This window comes from Aulostomus chinensis, chromosome 21 (genome assembly GCF_037954235.1).
Source record: "Aulostomus chinensis isolate RoL2024-O1b breed Wild chromosome 21, RoL_Achi_v1.0, whole genome shotgun sequence".
Taxonomy (NCBI): Eukaryota; Metazoa; Chordata; class Actinopteri; order Syngnathiformes; family Aulostomidae; genus Aulostomus; species Aulostomus chinensis.
The window spans coordinates 15601776-15621610 of record NC_141340.1 but is presented as its reverse complement, the minus strand read 5'-3'; the positions used below and the strand labels follow the sequence as shown (position 1 = coordinate 15621610).

At 42.9% G+C, this 19835-nt stretch overlaps 2 protein-coding genes and 1 long non-coding RNA gene across 5 annotated transcripts in view; 1 reads left to right on the top strand and 2 right to left on the bottom strand.

Moving 5' to 3' along the window:
• Window positions 1-9141, bottom strand: part of LOC147241857 (copine-3-like) — a 58530-nt gene extending 49389 nt beyond the window's left edge. Inside the window, exons 1-6 of one of the 2 annotated variants that reach the window (XM_086192093.1) lie at window positions 8975-9141; window positions 8037-8214; window positions 6430-6609; window positions 6189-6263; window positions 6031-6102; window positions 5685-5765 (exon numbers count right to left, since the gene is read on the bottom strand). In XM_086192093.1, coding sequence (XP_086048219.1) covers window positions 5685-5765; window positions 6031-6102; window positions 6189-6263; window positions 6430-6609; window positions 8037-8195 — 567 coding nt within the window. In that variant the 5' untranslated portion in view covers window positions 8196-8214; window positions 8975-9141. The remainder of the gene's footprint in view (window positions 1-5684; window positions 5766-6030; window positions 6103-6188; window positions 6264-6429; window positions 6610-8036; window positions 8215-8974) is intronic. The other variant, XM_086192092.1, reaches the window with a different exon arrangement.
• LOC147241856 (uncharacterized) lies at window positions 8291-9295 on the top strand. Its single transcript, XR_015111048.1, has 2 exons — window positions 8291-8758; window positions 8982-9295. It is a non-coding gene; the product is annotated as an uncharacterized LOC147241856 (long non-coding RNA).
• A 2085-nt stretch (window positions 9296-11380) lies between these two features.
• On the bottom strand, window positions 11381-19829 carry LOC147241855 (copine-3-like). Of its 2 annotated transcripts, none has more exons than XM_086191805.1 (16): window positions 19526-19829; window positions 18669-18832; window positions 18380-18559; window positions 18223-18297; window positions 17899-17970; window positions 17734-17811; window positions 17574-17663; window positions 15309-15407; window positions 15107-15190; window positions 14829-14888; window positions 14506-14639; window positions 14149-14203; window positions 13577-13628; window positions 13267-13400; window positions 12811-13044; window positions 11381-12693 (listed from the first exon to the last, which is right to left on the bottom strand). In XM_086191805.1, the coding sequence occupies exons 2-16, from the start codon at window positions 18825-18827 to the stop codon at window positions 12538-12540; spliced, it is 1662 nt and encodes a 553-aa protein (XP_086047931.1). In that variant the 5' UTR covers window positions 18828-18832; window positions 19526-19829; the 3' UTR covers window positions 11381-12537. The 2 variants fall into 2 exon arrangements, with proteins under 2 accessions (XP_086047931.1, XP_086047932.1); XM_086191806.1 differs by having other exon boundaries at window positions 11381-12675.
• Between the last annotated feature and the right edge of the window lie 6 nt (window positions 19830-19835).

Here is a 19835-nt window from a genome sequence, read left to right as displayed (position 1 = left end):
AACTAAAACACTCACACCTTCAGAAAACACACCATTGAATTCCTGACAAAAAACTCTACGCACTGATGTCTTTACTTTCAACTTTTGACCCACATATGCTGAGTTATGACTGTGTTTCACAGTTAAACTGCCAAATCCTCCTCTGCTCTCCACTCTGACACAGATGGCAGAGAGCGAGCAGAGAAGGGAGGGGCTCTTAAAGGGCCGGCTCTCAGCTCTGCAGTCACGCTGTGCAGCGAACTGAGGCTCGTATCTCCTAAACTACAAGTCCTAGGGATTTGCCGATTACACCGTTGGATTCGGGCCGGCGATCCGGCCGCGGTTAGGCGGGGGCTCAGGCCCTAACAACGCTGCTTGCAGCTTTAATTAGGGCCTGAGCCAGAAGGTACTTCTGGGCGAAGACCCTATTATGTTTCGAAGTCAGAGAGACACGAAGTCAGCGCTAAAAGCAGTAAAAACACACACTTAGGAGGATGACAGGCCTCTAAAAACATCACAGGAGGGTCCGGGGGGGGACAGGGGGTGAGGTCCCCCATTGAAACCAATGGTGGCAAAATTATATCTGAAATTGCTAAGTTTTTTTCTTATTCTTTCTTTTTCCGCCGCCAACAAATCACATAATTTCACCCACTACACATGCATGAAATTCGCTGAAATTTGGCACGCATGTCCGGTCTGGCGAAAATTTCGATATTCTAAAAAAAAAATTGGGAAAAACTCTATAGCGCCACCTAGGCAGTAAAAAAACAAAAAAAATACCATTTGGAGCGCTGTTACCGCTTGCACGAATGTCCCACAGACATGGGACCAACACCGTTGAACTCGTCTCATCAAGACGAACAATTCATACACTCTGACCTCTCACCTATCTACAACACAATGTCCACAAATTGGACAAAACTGTCCAAAAAAACACAATTTTCACTCCCCGAACAAAATCTATCTCCTCCTAAACCGTAAATGGCACCGCTTCCAGACTTTCACACATTACTCTCCCAACACTGCTCTTCAAAAATCTTTAAAGGCTAATATACTACGCGCTCGGTTTGGATTTTATAAGCCGTCAAAGTCGGGGAGACACGTTTCACGCTTAAAATGGAAGTCAATGGGGTGGCCGTGTCCTCTCATGGTACAAACTCTCGAACAAATGCTTCTCACGTCGAAACTAAAACTCTCACAGCTTCTCAAAACACACCAGTCGATTCCTCAGAAAAATCTCTACAAAAATATTGTATTATATCCCACTTCCAAGCAACATATGCAGAGTTATTTGCTTTTCACACACTAAAAATGTACACTTTTCAGCTGCTCTCCACTCAGGCACAGATGGCAGAGATTTGTTTACTGTAGTCATGGAAACCACAATTGGAGGGTCTCTGCCCTCATGTACATACTCTCAAACAAACACTTGTAGCTTCTAAACTAAAACACTCACACCTTCAGAAAACACACCATTGAATTCCTGAGAAAAAACTCTACGCACTGATGTCTTTACTTTCAACTTTTGACCCACATATGCAGAGTTATGACTGTGTTTCACAGTTAAACTGTCAAATCCTCCTCTGCTCTCAGCTCTGACACAGATGGCAGAGAGCGAGCAGAGAAGGGAGGGGCTCTTAAAGGACCGGCTCTCAGCTCTGCACTCACACTGTGCAGCGAACTGAGGCTCGTATCTCCGAAACTACAAGGCCTAGGGATTTGCCGATTACACCGTTGGATTCGGGCCGGTGTCAAGGACGCGGCCGTAGGCCGCGCGGGGGCTCAGGCCCTAACAACGCTGCTTGCAGCTTTAATTATTATTATTCTTTCTTTCTTCCGCGAACTCTTAAATCCTTAATTTGACCCCCTGAACATATATGAAATTCGCTGAAATTTGGCACGCACGTCCGGTCCGGCGAAAAATTTGATATTTAAAAAAAAAAATTCGCAAAAACTCAATAGCGCCACCTAGGGAGTCAAAAAACTCGCAAAAAATTTGGAGCGCTATAACTGCTTGCACGAATGTCCGACAGACATGGGACCAACATCATTGGACTCGTCTCATCAAGACGAAAATTTCGTACACTCTGACCTCTGACCTATCTGCAACAGAAAGTCCACAAATTGGACAAAACTGTCAAAATGAGGAGTTTTTGATCTCCCCAAACAAAATCTATCTCCTCCTAGGCCGTTAATGGTATCGCTTCCACACTTTCACACATTAATCACACAACTCTGCTCTTCAAAAATCTTTAAAGGTTTTTTCAAAACTTAATCGGTTCCCATTTTATGAGCCGTCAAAGTCGGGGAGACACGTTTCACGCTTACAATGGAAGTCAATGGGGAGGCCGTGTCCTCTCATGGTACATACTCTCAAACAAATGCTTCTCACGTCTAAACTAAAACTCTCACAGCTTCACAAAACACACCACTGGATTCCTCAGAAAAATCTCTACAAAATTATGGAATTATATTCCACTTCCAAGCAACATATGCGGAGTATTTTGCTTTTCACACACTAAAAATGTGCATTTTTTAGCTGCTCTCCACTCAGGCACAGATGGCAGAGATTTGTTTACTGTAGTCATGGAAACCACAATTGGAGCTTCTCTGCCCTCATGTACATACTCTCAAACAAACACTTGTAGCTTCTAAACTAAAACACTCACACCTTCAAAAAGCACACCATTGAATTCCTGAGAAAAAACTCTACGCACTGATGTCTTTACATTACACTTTTGACCCACATATGTTGAGTTATGACTGTGTTTCACAGTAAAACTGCCAAATCCTCCTCTGCTCTCAGCTCTGACACAGATGGCAGAGAGCGAGCAGAGAAGGGAGGGGCTCTTAAAGGGCCGGCTCTCAGCTCTGCAGTCACACTGTGCAGCGAACTGAGGCTCGTATCTCCTAAACTACAAGGCCTAGGGATTTGCCGATTACACCGTTGGATTCGGGCCGGCATCCGGCCGCGGTGAGGCGGGGGCTCAGGCCCTAACAACGCTGCTTGCAGCTTTAATTAGGGCCTGAGCCAGAAGGTACTTCTGGGCGAAGACCCTATTATGTTTCGAAGTCAGAGAGACACGAAGTCAGCGCTAAAAGCAGTAAAAACACACACTTAGGAGCATCGCAGGCCTCTAAAAACATCACAGGGGGGTCCGGGGGGGGACAGGGGGGTGAGGTCTCCCATTGAAAACAATGGTGGCAGAATTATATCTGAAATTGCTGCGTTTTAATATTATTATTATTATTCTTTCTTTCTTCTCCCGCCACTTTGACGCTTAATTTGACCCCCTGAACATGCATGAAATTCGATGAAATTTGGCACGCACGTCCGGTCCGGCAAAAAATTCGATCTTTTAAAAAAAAAAATTACAAAAACTGTATAGCGCCACCTAGGGAGCCAAAAAACCACATCACAACAATTGGAGTGCTATAACTTCTTGCACGAATGTCCCACAGACATGGGACCAACACCATTGGACTCGTCTCATCAAGACGAAAATTTCATATGCTCTGACCTCTCACCTATCTACAACAGAATGTCCACAAATTGGACAAAACTGTCAAAAAAAGGAATTTTTTTCTCCCCAAACAAAATCGATCTTGTCCTCGGGCATTAATTGTATCGCTTCCAAACTTTCACACCTCAATCACACAACTGTGCTCTTCACAAATCTTCAAAGGTTTTTATATGAATCGCTCCGATTCCGTTTTATAAGCCGTCAAAGTCGGGGAGACACGTTTCACGCTTACAATGGAAGTCAATGGGGTGGCCGTGTCTTCTCATGGTACAAACTCTCGAACAAATGCTTCTCACGTCTAAACTAAAACTCTCACAGCTTCACAAAACATATCAGTCGATTCCTCAGAAAAATCTCTACAAAAATATGGTATTATATTCCACTTCCAAGCAACATATGCAGAGTTATTTGCTTTTCACACACTAAAAATGTACACTTTTCAGCTACTCTAGACTCAGGCACAGATGGCAGAGATTTGTTTACTGTAGTCATGGAAACCACAATTGGAGCTTCTCTGCCCTCATGTACATACTCTCAAACAACCACTTGTAGCTTCTAAACTAAAACACTCACACCTTCAGAAAACACACCATTGAATTCCTGAGAAAAAACTCTACGCACTGATGTCTTTACTTTCAACTTTTGACCCACATATGCAGAGTTATGACTGTGTTTCACAGTTAAACCGCCAAATCCTCCTCTGCTCTCCACTCTGACACAGATGGCAGAGAGCGAGCAGAGAAGGGAGGGGCTCTTAAAGGGCCGGCTCTCAGCTCTGCAGTCACACTGTGCAGCGCGCTGAGGCTCGTATCTCCTAAACTACAAGGCCTAGGGATTTGCCGATTACACCGTTGGATTCGGGCCGGCGATCCGGCCGCGGTTAGGCGGGGGCTCAGGCCCTAACAACGCTGCTTGCAGCTTTAATTATTATTCTTTCCGGTTCCGCCGCCAAAAAACCCCTTAATTACACCCCCTGAACATGCATGAAATTCGCTGAATTTTGGCACGCACGTCCGGTCTGGCAAAAAATTTTATATTTTAAAAAAAAATTTCACCAAAACTCAATAGCGCCACCTAGGGAGACAAAAAACTAAAAAAAAATTGGGAGCGCAATAACTGCTTGCACGAATGTCCCACAGACATGGGACCAACACCGTTGCACTCGTCTCATCAAGACGAAAATTTCATACGCTCTGACCTCTGACCTATCTACAACACAATGTCCACAAATTGGACAAAACTGTCAAAATGAGGACTTTTGCTCCTCCCCGAACAAAATCTATCTCCTCCTAAACCGTAAATGTCACCGCTTCCAGACTTTCACACATTACTCTCCCAACACTGCTCTTCAAAAATCTTTAAAGGCTAATATACTACGCGCTCGGTTTGGATTTTAAAAGCCGTCAAAGTCGGGGAGACACGTGTCACGCTTACAATGGAAGTCAATGGGGTGGCCGTGTCCTCTCATGGTACAAACTCTCGAACAAATGCTTCTCAGGTCTAAACTAAAACTCTCACAGCTTCACAAAACACACCAGTCGATTCCTCAGAAAAATCTCGACAAAAATATGGTCTTATATTCCACTTCCAAGCAACATATGCAGAGTTATTTGCTTTTCACACACTAAAAATGTACACTTTTCGGCTGCTCTCCACTCAGGCAGATGGCAGAGATTTGTTTACTGTAGTCATGGAAACCACAATTGGAGGGTCTCTGCCCTCATGTACATACTCTCAAACAAACACTTGTAGCTTCTAAACTAAAAGACTCACACCTTCAAAAAGCACACCATTGAATTCCTGAGAAAAAACTCTACGCACTGATGTCTTTACTTTCAACTTTTGACCAACATATGCTGAGTTATGACTGTGTTTGTCAGTAAAACTGCCAAATCCTCCTCTGCTCTCCACTCTGACACAGATGGCAGAGAGCGAGCAGAGAAGGGAGGGGCTCCTAAATGGCCGGCTCTCAACTCTGCACTCGCACTGTGCAGCGAACTGAGGCTCGTATCTCCTAAACTACAAGGCCTAGGGATTTGCCGATTACACCGTTGGATTCGGGCCGGCGATCCGGCCGCGGTTAGGCGGGGGCTCAGGCCCTAACAACGCTGCTTGCAGCTTTAATTTTGACTGTTCTTCCCATGTACCAGCAAATATTGTACACAGAAAGTGTATCTGTACCTCTGTCCTGTGAGCCATCTGCCATCCAGTTTCTGTGGCCCTGTAGAATTCCAGGAAAGGGTCAGACTTGCCAAAAAAATCCTGCAAATACATGAAGGAAAATGATAAAGATACAACTGCCAATTAGTCTCCAGTGAGACACCATATTGTCGCAGTGCTGTGTAAAAAATCTACAGTGCTAATAACACCCAAACAGGACTGACAGTGAGACAGACCTTCTACATTTGTTGACCCATGGTGAGTGAGTCACCGCACTGATCGGTCCAGGAAACACAAAGACCACCATAAATGTTCTGAATTTGTAGCATAATAATAGTTCATATCACTGGAATGCTACTCGTGGTACCTTTTTATCCAGTTTTCTTCCAGCGACTTCAAACTCCACCACCCTGCTGTCTGTTCTTTCTTCGGCGAGTATCTACAGAACATGAAACAGCGCGATGCTGTGTGAAACATCAGTAAATGCTCCAGATGTAATCACAAATTTAAATGCAGGCAACTCACAGTCATGGTTCCCTTTCCTGCAGGCCGGCTGTCCTTCTGGACCAGCGGTTTGGTTAGTCTCCTAGCAGACACAATCTGGACACAAAAACAGAAGATGTTTGATCACCAGAGATTTTTCTGAACCCAACACCTTTAATAAAATGATATGGGTCGCTGCTATCATGCGTAACTGTGAAGGAAGTGTTATGTATAAGTGCTTAGGTGGAGCATAGCCTACTGAGGGGAGACAAAGAGTGCTAACCTGCCCCAAAGTACAATCCAGTTGTCCCAGGAAGTCGGCATCTTGCAGCGAGCCGATTTCGCTGTCGATGTCGTACACTTCAAACCTCATCTTCTGTACCATCTCAAAGTAGTAGTCAATGACAAAAGTCTTGGAAAATTTGGGACTGAGACAGTTCTGGATTGTCTCCGTCCTGCCAACCTAACACAGACACAAGCTTCAGAATTCTGTTTTATGGACATAGATTCAGCCAGACACTCATTTGATACAGAAAAAAAAAACCCTCAAAATGAATTCATCCACTTCAAAATTGTGTGGCTAATAAAATGAAGGGGAAAAAAAATCAGCAGGATTTGCTTGAATGGTAAGTAGAAGAAAATACAAAGAGAAAGTGAATGTGACTGCACTGAATTAGACAAGCACCGATCCACTTCATTCAGCTACGATGCAATTGAAACAACCAAACTGGTAAATCCGCTGATAACAACATGATAATAATTGCTGACCCTAATTGTAAACCAAGCAGCACTTCTTAAAAAATCAAAATTTTAGAGGAAATGTAATATTAGCTCACAGTAAGATGGTCAGAGATGTCCAAAACCTCAACTGACTCCCACAGGCAAAGTGTATTATCAGCCTACGATTTCTTCAACACACAGCCAAGAGGGATATAAGAATAGCCAAGTTTCATAGGAGTGAAGGTCCTCAGACATCACAAAAGGAAGCGTTGGGTGCTTATTGAAGTGCCAGATATGTTAATATACCCAACACTGTCTGTCCTGTCAATAACATAACTTTATCAGCTTGGTGAATTTCACAGCCGTTTCCAGGAACTCAATCTGGATGACTGTTTGTGTCCAACGTTTGCTGTGATGTGACTTCAGTGAACGGATCAAAATTATGACAAAAGGTCAAGTCTGTCCATGACATGAGGAATAAATACCGAACAACCGTTTGCTGAACGCAGTTCACATTAGCTAAGGGAATACAGTTTAAATCTCTTCTTCTCCTTCAGTCTCTGCTGTTGTGGCCGAGCCCTCGTCCCTCGTTACTTCCATCCTCCCAAGCAGCCCCAGGGATCCCCAAAATCCTGCAGGTATGTGGGTTAATGTCATTGTCACACAGCCTGTAGCTCCAGTAGCTTTGGGGCTAAAAACAGGGTGTCAGTGACATTTTTCGAAACAACTTGGCATTATAAGGCTTAAAGAGCGCTCAGATGAGCAGTATGGTCATCACTCACTTTAATTGTTTGGGATATAAAAGCAAAAACTTTTCCCTGTGAAACTCTTGCAGTTTTTATGTGCATTAAAAAAAAACTTCATCAAACCATCCATAAACGGGAGGGACTGACTTTTGAGCGCACAATCCTTTTTGGTTAAAGCATGGCTTCCTTTACATCGGTGCTGAGTGGTTCCTAAACAATCCCATCTAATCAAGTGCAGGAGGCAGGAGGCAGGTGAGAGTGTGTCACCATGATGAACTGAGGGATTGGTGCATCCCTACACTGGATCATTAAAAGCTGGGTTTCCTTCAGTGGGCGACTTTGTTATGAGTCAGCGCACTTTCACTTGTGTGCACAGCACAGACCTGCGACTTGGCACGGCGGTAATAAGTTCTGACCCACTGACCTCAACCCAGTGGCTCCCGGTGGTGCTCATGTGAAGTACACACATTGGGTCAGACTTGGAGAAGACGTCCATGTCCAGCAGGTTCTCACAAGAAATGCTCAGGGCCACTTTGGTCACACAGTCGTTGACCCTCGGACCTGGATTTCCAACTGCAGCCATCGCAGCCTGAGGGCATAAACTGGCACACCAAAACACACTAAGTATTCCCAAATTGTGAGTAAGTTATGACTAAACTGCGACTGTGACGTCATCCCTGTTATGACACAGGACTACCTGAAAAAGTTTGAAATTGTTTCTGGAAAATTTGAGCAATGTCTGTGTACATGAGCAGCCTCCGGAGAGGAAGCGTTACAAACCGGTTAAAACCCGGTCGAATTTTCGTTTTCTTTCACTTTATTCGTATGGCATCCCCCTAACTACCCTAACGTCGACTTACAACAGCCACAGCAAAGTTAACGCTTCATCTGAGAGAACCGCATCTTGGAGAAAACGTATCAAGTTCTGTGCGTCGCTAGAACAAAGTAAATCATTCAGACTCCGTTTTCAAATGGGGGTTTCCAAAGTTAAGGGACAAAACGTGAATACTGGCTAATTTAATCTCCGTGGGTCGGAGCAGCGCAGGAGGGGTTAGCCCTTCCAGACCGAGGTGTAGCTAGTTAGCCAACCCGCCGAGTCCCGCAAGACTTGACGCATGACGTCGTCTTTCACCAATCCAAGCGTGGGTGAGTAAGTTAACATAGCGGAACCTCCATTAAAGTATTGAATCGATCCCGTTATTTACATTAAACCCAGTTTTGCTTTGCGGTTTTGAGCTCGACAGACCCGTAAATTCGTATAAACTCGTACAATTTCTGGCGCTCCGACTGTTTTGTTGTTGTTGTTTTTTGATAGCGAAAACGATACTATTTCAAAAGCCATGTTTTTCTTTCTTTCCTTACCTTTGAGAGAGAAACGCAGGCTGTCAGCAACCCCTTCAACCGCGGCAAGAACGGAAGAGTTGGTGAAAGCAGGGCTGTGGTGGTGGGCGGTACCCTGTGCCTTCGGTCCTCCATGCAGACACACCCGCCAGGCTACTGCAGGCAGAAGACATCCGCTGGCAGACAGCGTCAATCTGCTGCAACGCCGTCCACCATTCTGGTCGTAAAAACGCGTCCTGAAATATTTCTAAATACATCAGAGGACAAAATTGTGAAATTTGAACTTCTAAAGTTTAGTATCTAAATTTTTTTTAATTAAAAGTCCTTCGTTTACGAAATGAACCGAGTTGAAGGGCTTTCATTTCATTTCAGTGTCCAACAGACACGCAGCATTCAATGTACTTTTATTGGCCATAAATCATTCACTGAGGTTTTGTAGAAATATTCATACATAACTTGAAAAAAAATAAGAATACATGTGTCCTCTGTGTTTAGCGTTTGCTTATTCCATCCTTCATTTTTCATCTTCTTTTATGTTTTCAGTTCGACGAAAACGTTCAAATATCCAAAGGATCAGCTCTGATTTGCGATGTGTGCAGTTTTTCAGGGGTTTTTTTTTTTTGCACATTTGTGCGCCATTTAAAAGTATTCAGCTTTAATTCTCAGTCTATTTCAGCTCCTACTGTTTTTCAGAATTGCTTTTGTGATTTTTCTTCTTGCTCACTGCACTCCCATAGTATTTTCTCCCCAAAGTGCATTTTCTAGTTACAACTGTGTTTAACCTTCAAAGACGTGCACAGTGGCTTCAGTGAAAAAGGTCAGTTATAGGAAACCCAGCCTGTGGTGAGTCTGCATGACCACAATGTTTGATCATAATTTTGAGTCACAGTTACGTTTCAGATTATTCGTATGGTTCACACACAACACAGTCGGCGTGAAGGGGTTTTAAGTCGTGCTGTCTGACCATTAAAAAAATTAATCGAATTAATAAAAGGATTTGTAATTAATTGATCAAATTAATCGCATTTTTAATCTCATATCTGCTTAAGGTCTCTAAATAAAGAATTTGAATCCTAGGAGGTTACAAAATTGCCATGCATGACTAATCAAATGAATACAATTAGAAGAGAAGATTTGAAATCCACATTTTTCTTGGTGATTGATTAAAACCTAAGTCAGGCCATCTGAAGGCGGAGTCTCAAACGGGGACTTTGGCTGGCGACGCATGTGTGAGGTGACGAGCCGCTGCCAAGTAGGGCTCCTTCAGTGGGTCAAGTTGAAAATGCTCGTGTCTGCGTAAAATTCGCAGTGAATTGCCACTCAAGTGGGCTATAATTAATCTTGTGTTAATTTTTATAACGTGTTAATTTGCGGTGTAATTAATTAATTAATCTAATTAATGCATTAAAATGACAGCCCTAGTTTGAAGTGTTTCAGACACAATAAATGTTTGAGACACGACAGGATATAGAACACCTTAGAATCCAATGGTGGTTTCCAGCAATTTTGCATAACTTTTTTTTATGTAGCATATTAATTCCAAAATAAATTCAGTTATTGTGATCAGTGTTTTTAAAGTCATATACAAATGATGCGTCCATGAACTTACAATCATGCTCCAGAAATCATTCATCCTATACTGGAAAAAAAAAAGTTTTCCAGCACATACAGCATGTACACGTTTACTAGCATGAAGTGCACACTCAATAATGAGGTCGAGTTCGCGCTTTCACATGTGACTGAGTGAAGAAGAACTGGACTCCTGTTTATTCAGTTTAATCTCAGATGCATTCACATTCGATACTAATGTCCCGTCACAATCTTATTATTAAAACTAGTCCGTTTCATGTAGGAACACTTACTGTTTCTCATCACAGTACAAGATTCCTCCACTAGACAGTTGCCACGTATACGTGAACCCACTGAACGTTCCTTCAGGGCAACTATATTTTTGATGCTGTGATGCCGTCAATCTGTGTTGCTGTCTTTTCACCAAATCCAGTGAAAAGTTCTGAATTTAATCAAAATCTTGAATTATTCTACAAGATTTGACAAATTTAGGATTTTCTGTGGGCGGCACGGTGGTGCAGTGGTCAGCACTGTCGCCTCACAGCAAGAAGGTTCCAGGTTCCAGTCCCGGCTCCAGCACAGGATCTTTCTGTGTGAGTCTCTATGTTCTCCCTGTTCCTGTGTGGGTTCTCTCTGGTACTCCAGCTTCCTCCCACAGTCCAAAGACATCAAGAGAGGACGAGGCTGATTGATACTCTAAATTGACCGTAGGTGTGACTGTGAGTGTGAATGGTTGTCTGTCTCTGTGTGTTGGCCCTGGAGTGGCGACCCGTACAGGGTGAACCCTGCCTTTCGCCCAAAGGCTGCTGGGATAGGCTCCACCCAACCCCCCCACCCCACCCCCCAAACTAACAGGATAAGCAGTAGAAAATGGATGGATGGATGATTTCCTGTTTTCCCTTCCCATGGCAGCCATATTAGATACTGGTGATAAGACAGCAATTTTTCAGGAATAGTCCAATTGTACGATCGTTGCTGGGCTTAGAACCTTAAAAAATACACACGTACCAAGTCAACGAGAGGATGAGTACAAATCTCATTCTACAAACAATAACACATTTCAACATGCATGACTGATGCTTTAACCACACAATTTCTTCATGTTCCCATAATTTTTTTCTTGTCGTTTTATTTTTTCACTCATTTCTACAGCTCCATTCTGAGTAACACTATTGTTACTGAAGACGCTACACTATTTTATCAAAAAGGCACTGTCGAGACTTTCGTCAAGTATGTCACAGAGCTGCCTTTTTTTTTTTTTTTTACTTCTGTCATAACACTTTCTCATGCCTACTTATTCCATAAAAGTCAGTCACCATGGCACCATGCTTATTAATATCTGTAAGTGTAAAGGTGGTACAAAATTAAACGGTTAAAAATTACATCGTCCTTTTTTTGTTAACACAATTCTCATTCAGCAGCAACCTCTGAGAGAGGAAAAGCATCACCTCAGTGTGATTGGGTCGATATAAAACTCTTCACCAACAACACACACACTGCCTCATACGGACGGACAACTGAACGCACCATACCAGCACAGGTGAATTAAAATGGAGAGATTTCTCCCACACAACAGAAAGCATTAACAAGGCAGTTTAAGACAAGACATAATAAATATATAAGAAACTTATTATTTAATCAACGAACCTATAGCAGCATGTCAAGGGGTTATTTCAAATGCAAAAAGAAGAACTGAGATTCGATTTCTAGCGATGTTATATCATCTAATCATGCACCACATGCTATCATCTCCTGTGGTCACAGGAGCTCTTCTTCTATTAGCTTAAAATGACATTTAGTCAAACTCTATACATTTGTCACCCATTCACAGATTAGTGAGACATGTTGGTTTCTTTTACCCTCACATTCATGTCATAACTACATAGAAAACAACTCATGGCAATGTTGGCGATCATCTGTACTGCACCCGACATGAAAGCAGAAAAAAACAAACAAAAAAAAAAAAAAAACGACTGTGGGAGATGCAGAGAAGCAGTTCCGAGGAGGTATTTGGGTTAAGTTAAGCCTGCCGACTTTGATTGCCCTGGAGAACTGAAGATTTTAGGAGGTCTCAGCTTGAAAGAGTTAAAGAAGGAGGACACTTGATCGGGCAGCTCTGCCAGGACACTCTGGGCCAGGGCCACACTGCTACCCTGCAACGACAACTCAGACTGAACAATACAACAAGAAAGCACGTGGAAAGTCGGGGTCCAGATCATTGAACAATTGTGATTGAACAGAGAGGGTTTGGATAATGAAATATTCAGCATTTGAAAACATGGCCTCACCTGGAAATTTCTGAAGGGTACAAACTGGACGATGTCTCGGGCAGCGACATCACCCCTGGGCGAGCGCAGCAATTTGTCGTCACTGTCGAGGAACTCCATCGCACTGAAGTCTGCCCCACCCACACCCACTATGATGATAGACATGGGCAGACGCGAAGCTTCGACGATGGCAGTGCGTGTCAGGTCCATGTCTGTTATCACTCCGTCCGTGATGATGAGCAGCACATAGTATTGCTGCAGAGAGAAAAGAGAGGCACTCGAACGCCACATCACTATCTAGTTTATGTCAACACCAGACTACAGTGCACATTCGGGATGTTCTCTCTGACAATAAAAAACTTTTATAACTGACGGGTACTCTGTGTGCTCTCCAAAGTCAGTCAGTCTGATCTAGGAGAGTCTTTGGATTACACATTCACCACCCAGTTTTTAAAAGGTTGATCTGTAACCACTTACTGAAGCCATACGCTGGTAGAGCGCCTGTCTGGCAAAGCAGGCAACATGGTTGATAATTGGAGAGAAGTTAGTGGGGCCCCAGAGCTTCAACTGGGGTAGACACTGCTGATAGGCAGCCACCACACCCTCTATGCCTGAAAAACACACACACACACACACACACACACACACACACACACACACACACACACACACACACACACACACACACACACACACACACACACACACACACACACACGAGAAAAATGCTCAAGTAGCTCTTTTAGTAGCCAAACACAATATTGTGAAAAGCGCTTAATCAACTTACCATCACAGAATGGATTAGATGGATTAAAATTGATGGGAAACTCATGTGAAACCTGTGAGCATGATATGAATAAATAGATAAACAAATAAAGGCATTAGATTTCAAGCCATGACAAGCTGACATGAACCCCTGACTGTCACAATGGAGCGATCACACAATCAGAGCTCTAACTTGATCACATTTGTCGGGCAAATAAGGAGCCCCATATGCTCACACTCTTAGTTTGACATGTTCGAATGCCAACGTTTGCCAACTGGAACAAAATACAGAGGATGCTTCAGGCTACAGGTCTTAAATTTTGATCAGATAATGCAGCTAGATCGTAAGTCAGAGGATCACCATAACTACTGCATTTCATCCTGAATGGAACATGAGTATTTGTTACATTTTTTAGGTTGAGGCGTTTAGTGGATGAGGAGTATTTCACCAAACCAGATGATCTATGACGGTGAAGCGAGTTCATTCTCAGGGCACCATTGATACCTTTGCCGAATTTAAAATGACTGATTCACGTAATGTCTGTTGCTGAGTCAATCCAATACTGCTCACGTCTCCTACAACTGTATTCACACCTGCCAGGAGGGAGGGATCTGGGCTCCAAATCCAAAAACAGGAAACTTCTTGTTACTATACAGAAAGTCAGAAAAAAAATTAGAAATTATACGATACACACCTGACCGAAACAACAGATCATTCAGATTAATAAGACTTCAGCAAGGAAGCAAACAGTTGATATTAACTACTTTTAAAGTCTTATAATAAACATTAGAGCTGTAATCATGCGCAAGGTTCTTTGCTAAACCAATGTGTGTTTTGTTTCAGTTACATAAAATGAATCCCAGAATCTGAAATAAGACATTGCTCCAGCACGTCAAAATCACTGTCGAGTCAAAAGCCAGTTTTGGACAAATGCAATAATTTGTGTTTACCTGTCGTAGTCCTGAATGACATTACCCACCGCCCAGATGGCTGTCAGGTATTCATTAAAACCCTCAGGGTTGATGTAGTGGAGGGACTGGGGGGTGCGAGGATCGCCGTTCGAACCTGTGAAATCAATGCCAATCTGGCCCGAGAACAAGGGAGGAGAAGCACGGTGCTCCTCAGCCATCAAAAGCAAAATGAGAGATTTGCGACACCGTATTTACAAAGCAAACCTCTGCTACACATGCTACCTGGAGGTAAGTCCAGGAAGTCAAGTCAAATATAGCCATTGGTTTTACCGCCAAGACTTGTTAAGGTGCATTTGACTCACAGTGAAGTTGAGTTGGCAACCCCCCATGATGTAATCCAGGAAGGTGTACTCGTGCTCCACCTGGCAAAGTGAATAAGACAAAACACGTTGCAGTGGTGCAGAAAGTGCAGTGATACAACGAGCCTCAGTATCATAGCGTATCTAAAAATCAACGATATTCCCCGTTGTTTTTTTTTACATGGACGCTCTAACAGTGATGCACAATGCAGTGAGAGGACATATACAGATCAATGTAAGACTAAAGTCAAATTTAGATTTCCTGGTTGACAAATAAGTACCTGGCAGTTCTTGATGTAAATGATTCCAGAGTTTTTGTAGTCTTTTTTCTTTAACTTCTTTGGGTTAATGCACTCAAATTCAACCTGCAGGTGAGACATTCAGCCATGTGTAAGCCAGCGAAAGTAGAGAAAATACAACAGAAAAACACACACACACACACACACACACACACACACACACACACACACAAACACTTCTCACCGGGTTAACATGTGTTCCCACTTGCATCTCTGCCAATGTTGTCCTACAGCTTCCAATAAGGTCATGGGAGCCGTTGACGTGATGGTCATAACACTCAACCTGGGAGCAAACACAGAGCCATTGCAGCCAGTGACAAAATAAAAGTTAATATAAGTTAATGAATTTAAAATCAGGATAAATAAATTATTAGTTAATTATTCATCACATTAATTAAGTTCATTAAAACTAACATTATCATCTTACAATTAAATGTAAATTTGACAGTCATTAAATCAATAAGGTGTTTGTTTTCTTCTAACACCGTTTGGTTTCTCTTACTTGGGCCTCTCGGTTTATTGGTTATTGGTTTCCAGGCCATGTGACCCAGTAGGAGGTGCCCCAGGTGCCCCAGACTTTGCCTTTACAGACTGTAGTGATCAATGGTCACCACTCCACTATCGTTAATATCCACGGAAGCAATGAAAATGTGTTGCCTCCACAGCACCTCGTTCAAGTCCTTCTTTTATCTTGTGAGCTCAAAAGCTGAGCTCTAAAGCTTGGTCTAGTATCTCTCCAAAATCACAATGAGAAGGTGGAGTACTTGTCTTGGCAGACAGCTTCTTCACCCAATCAATGCAACAAAACATATGACACCATCACATTCCAGGAAGACCAGCAAACACATCTTTTCTTCTGGCAAACTCCACTAGCGCATAACTGTTTAAATCTCCTTGTTTAACCGCTGTTGAATCCGGCACTTACAGCTGTGTTTATTCTACCTCCGTTAATATTTGCCAATTCCAGAGACACCATTTTCTCCTACTCCTTTTTTCAATTGTAGTGTAATTCACTGTGAGACGCAATCAGGATCTATGTCATTGTTGGGTGGCAGACAAGAAGGGAGCCAGAGACTGATTGGTCTGATAACTCTCTTGTTAGGCGTCAATTATGCTTCCGTTTGGTTTGACACTGTCAATAAACAAGTTCTGTGGTACGGCTTGGCCACCTTTTAAATGACAAGTGGTTACTGTGGCAACCTGGCGGTACCTCTGTCAGATCCACCCCTCTCTCCTCTCCAGCACCGCCATTTTGTCCAAACATTTTCAGCTCTGATTGCAAAAATGACAGTGGCCAAAGTGTCGAACCTTAGGCTTTGAAATACGAGATCACAAGCCAACGGCTGACATCTTGCTGCTGTCAATGCTCACTCCTTTGGCCCCTTCTCTTTGCTCTTTCTTGGGTCTTTTGTTAGTATCCCATATCACTACTATGGATATCATACCCAACCATACCTGTACTCCATGACAGGTGACCTCAGAGCCTCTCCACAGATCTCTCACTCTCTCAGGCACACTGACACGGATGAACAAACGCCACAGCCAACAAGCCTCCCTAAAACGCCTTTTCCACAAGACGAAAATCCTGTGAACACCCGCTAACATCTTAATTTTGCCTGCCATCAGTCAGGGTTTGATCAGCTGTCAGTCCTGCAGTCGGAACATGAATATTAAGCTACTGCGGCTCCAGACAGCATCCCTGTAAACACGAAACCTGGGTGTGGATGTGTCTAGCACCTTCCAATCAGCGCGGTTTGAAAAACAGACCGGGGCAAAATCGATCAACAGTACTCACTGAAACACTGTCAGTGCTGCTCTACCGGTTGTTTACCCATAATTTTTGACATCTGATATCAAAACACTTATATTTAGTGTCATCATATCAATATAATGTATCACAAAATACTGGATCACAATTTATAGCCCCGTTGATATATTTCGCCCCACTCTTTGTGGACACTACAGCTGTCAAGGTAGGCAGCCGTCACTCATAGGTCCAGGTAGGAAGTGCAGCCCGAGTATCAGGTGTCTTCCTGAAACGATGCTTGACTGTTGCTCCTTACGTGTCATCGGGTTTTTATTGTGGCGTCAAAACATAAAATATATCATCATATACCAGGTGTCTAACACCACTGTCGACACAATAAAAGGAATTCAGTAAAAAAAAACACAGGGCAAAAATGCACACCTTTATGAGATGCCGTCATGAATCGTGCATACGGCCGGATCACAAGCAGTCTCCTGTGTTAGGTTTGGAAGCATTAGGAAGATGAAGAACAAAAACCAATTAACAGATGAGTGATTAGTATCATTAATTGGTATCAGTAGAAAGAAAAGCATGCTATCTAAAATGTAAGAGAGGCGTTGTTAAGAAAGTGGTCACCGGGCTGAATTTGACACATTCACTGAGATTGAAAGACAAAAAATGAAATGGTGTAAAAGAATTTACCTTTATAGGTTTCTCTACATCTCCCCCGCAGAGAGCTCGCAGAGAGACGCGGAACGGTCTCCACGTCGGGTTTAGGTTGTTGTTGATCACCTTCATAGGACAGATTACTCAGAGGACATTTCTAAGCAGGCGAAGGTGTGAGTTGTTCGTATGTGTGTACCTCTGTCCGGTGAGCCAGCTGCCATCCAGTTTCTGTCTGCTTGTAGAATTCCAGAAAAGGGTCGGACCACCACAAAAACTGAATATCCAATGAACAATTTAGTCAATGGGGAGTTTAAATAATGTCAAAGCCCTGACGTTGTAGACCTCACAGTGACTTCAGTACCTTTTTGTCCAGCCTTCGGCCAGACACCTCAAAGTTGGCCACTCTGGTGTCCGTTATTTCTTCTGCAGCAATCTATAAAACAAAAACCGACATTTCAATCGCTGGTTCAGGGCTTTTTATACCCAACGAGATTTGGCACAGAGACATAACTGTTCATTTTGTTGGTCTTTTCAACCCAGAAACCACACAACTATTATCGTTCTCTTCTGCGTAAAATATGATTTGATATTTTAAACTGAAGACAAAATTGAAAACTCAGCCCCAGTATAGAATAATTGTCATAGCTCTCTATAACAATTAGAAAAAGGAGAGAGTTACACTTACTGTGATGGTACCTCTACCCGCAGGTCTCTTGTCCCTCAGTAACAAACATCGAGTCATCACCCTGTTCGAAACAATCTGGACACAAATTATTTGCAGTGCCACAGAAAAAAAGAATGAGGTCAAAATGTGTCTTTAAAATTGCAGAGGGAAAGCTCACCTGGCCCAGGGTGCATTCAATCTCCCCAAGGAAGTCGTCATCACTCAGATCATACGTGTCATTGTCAATGTCATAGACACAAAACTTCAGCCTCTGCACCATCTCAAAGTAATAGTCGAGGACAAACTTCTTTGCAAACTTTGGATTCAAGCAGTTCAGGATCATCTCTGTGCGCCCAAACTGATTCAGAACCAGAAACAAGAGCAGAAGGAACACAAACACAGGTGATTGAGGTTATGATACGGAGGTGAAAATATGGGGCTACCGTGCCCGCAGGTGTAAAACAGACCTCATGCCACTGGGAGCCCGAGGAGTTGATGTACAAGGCACACAGAGGGTCCGACTTAGAGAACACATCCATGTCCAAAAGGTTCTGACAGGAGATGGTCAGCTCCACCTTGGTGGCCAAATGGGTGGCTCCTGGCCCAAAGGTCCCAGCTGAAGCCATGGTGGCTTATTAAACATGGATTAAGATAGAGATTAACCACAAATACAGTTACCAGTGATACCAGTATTCACATGCGGAAATTTCCCGTTACGATGCGGAATGGACCACTCAGAAAAATGTTTTGTTTTTTTAGACTCCTAACTGATTCTGTACACTCTCAAAGGTAAATTTCTTAAAAGGAAGTTTCTTAAATGTATCTATCATTTAAACTAATCCAGACATTTCAACCAAAACTGGACTTTACTGAACGAATCACCCACCAAGAGGCCCCTTAAAGACCTGTTGTTTCAAGGCCCTAATCGTTAATAGGACTGATAGCAGTAGTTGGGTTTTTTTTTTTTTAAGTTTTGACTGATTGATTGATTTTGACAATGGAGTAAGCAGTCCATCTCTTTATTTAGGCTGCGAACGTTCACAATTTATTCATATTGTATGTGCACAATGGACATTTCATAACAGTACATTTTGTTTGCAGTAAGTCCTTAGGAACGAGAAGGCAATAATTACAAACACTACACAAATGCAATTATACAACACACACAACACGTAGACTAAACTTTTTCACGTGAGCTAATAGTAGCTTTAGCTTAATTTTAATTAGATATGTGAGCAGGGATAGTTGAGTGGGTGTGGCAGCGCCTTTACACATACAGCCTACCAATAAATATATTAGCTTTTTATAGGAGTTGACAGCCTACCTTAGATTATTAACCTGTTCAGTTGTTCAATACTATTGTATTTCCTCCGCCTCTGTCCGTGTAACGGTGCGTGTGATTTCAGGTTCACGTTATCTGACAAGAGCAGCTGAGCAACAGAGCCGTGGGTGGAGCCGACTCGCGAGGCACTGCCCAGCGGACAATGAGTACGGGCTGAGGCGCTTTCACGGGGCTAACCTTAAAATTCCGTCTTATCTATGTATTGGTTTTGCTAAACCACATTTTGTTTTTGTTTGGTAAACCTTCATCACAAAAAAATAAACGAATAACACCATTTTAATGGATAATTTAT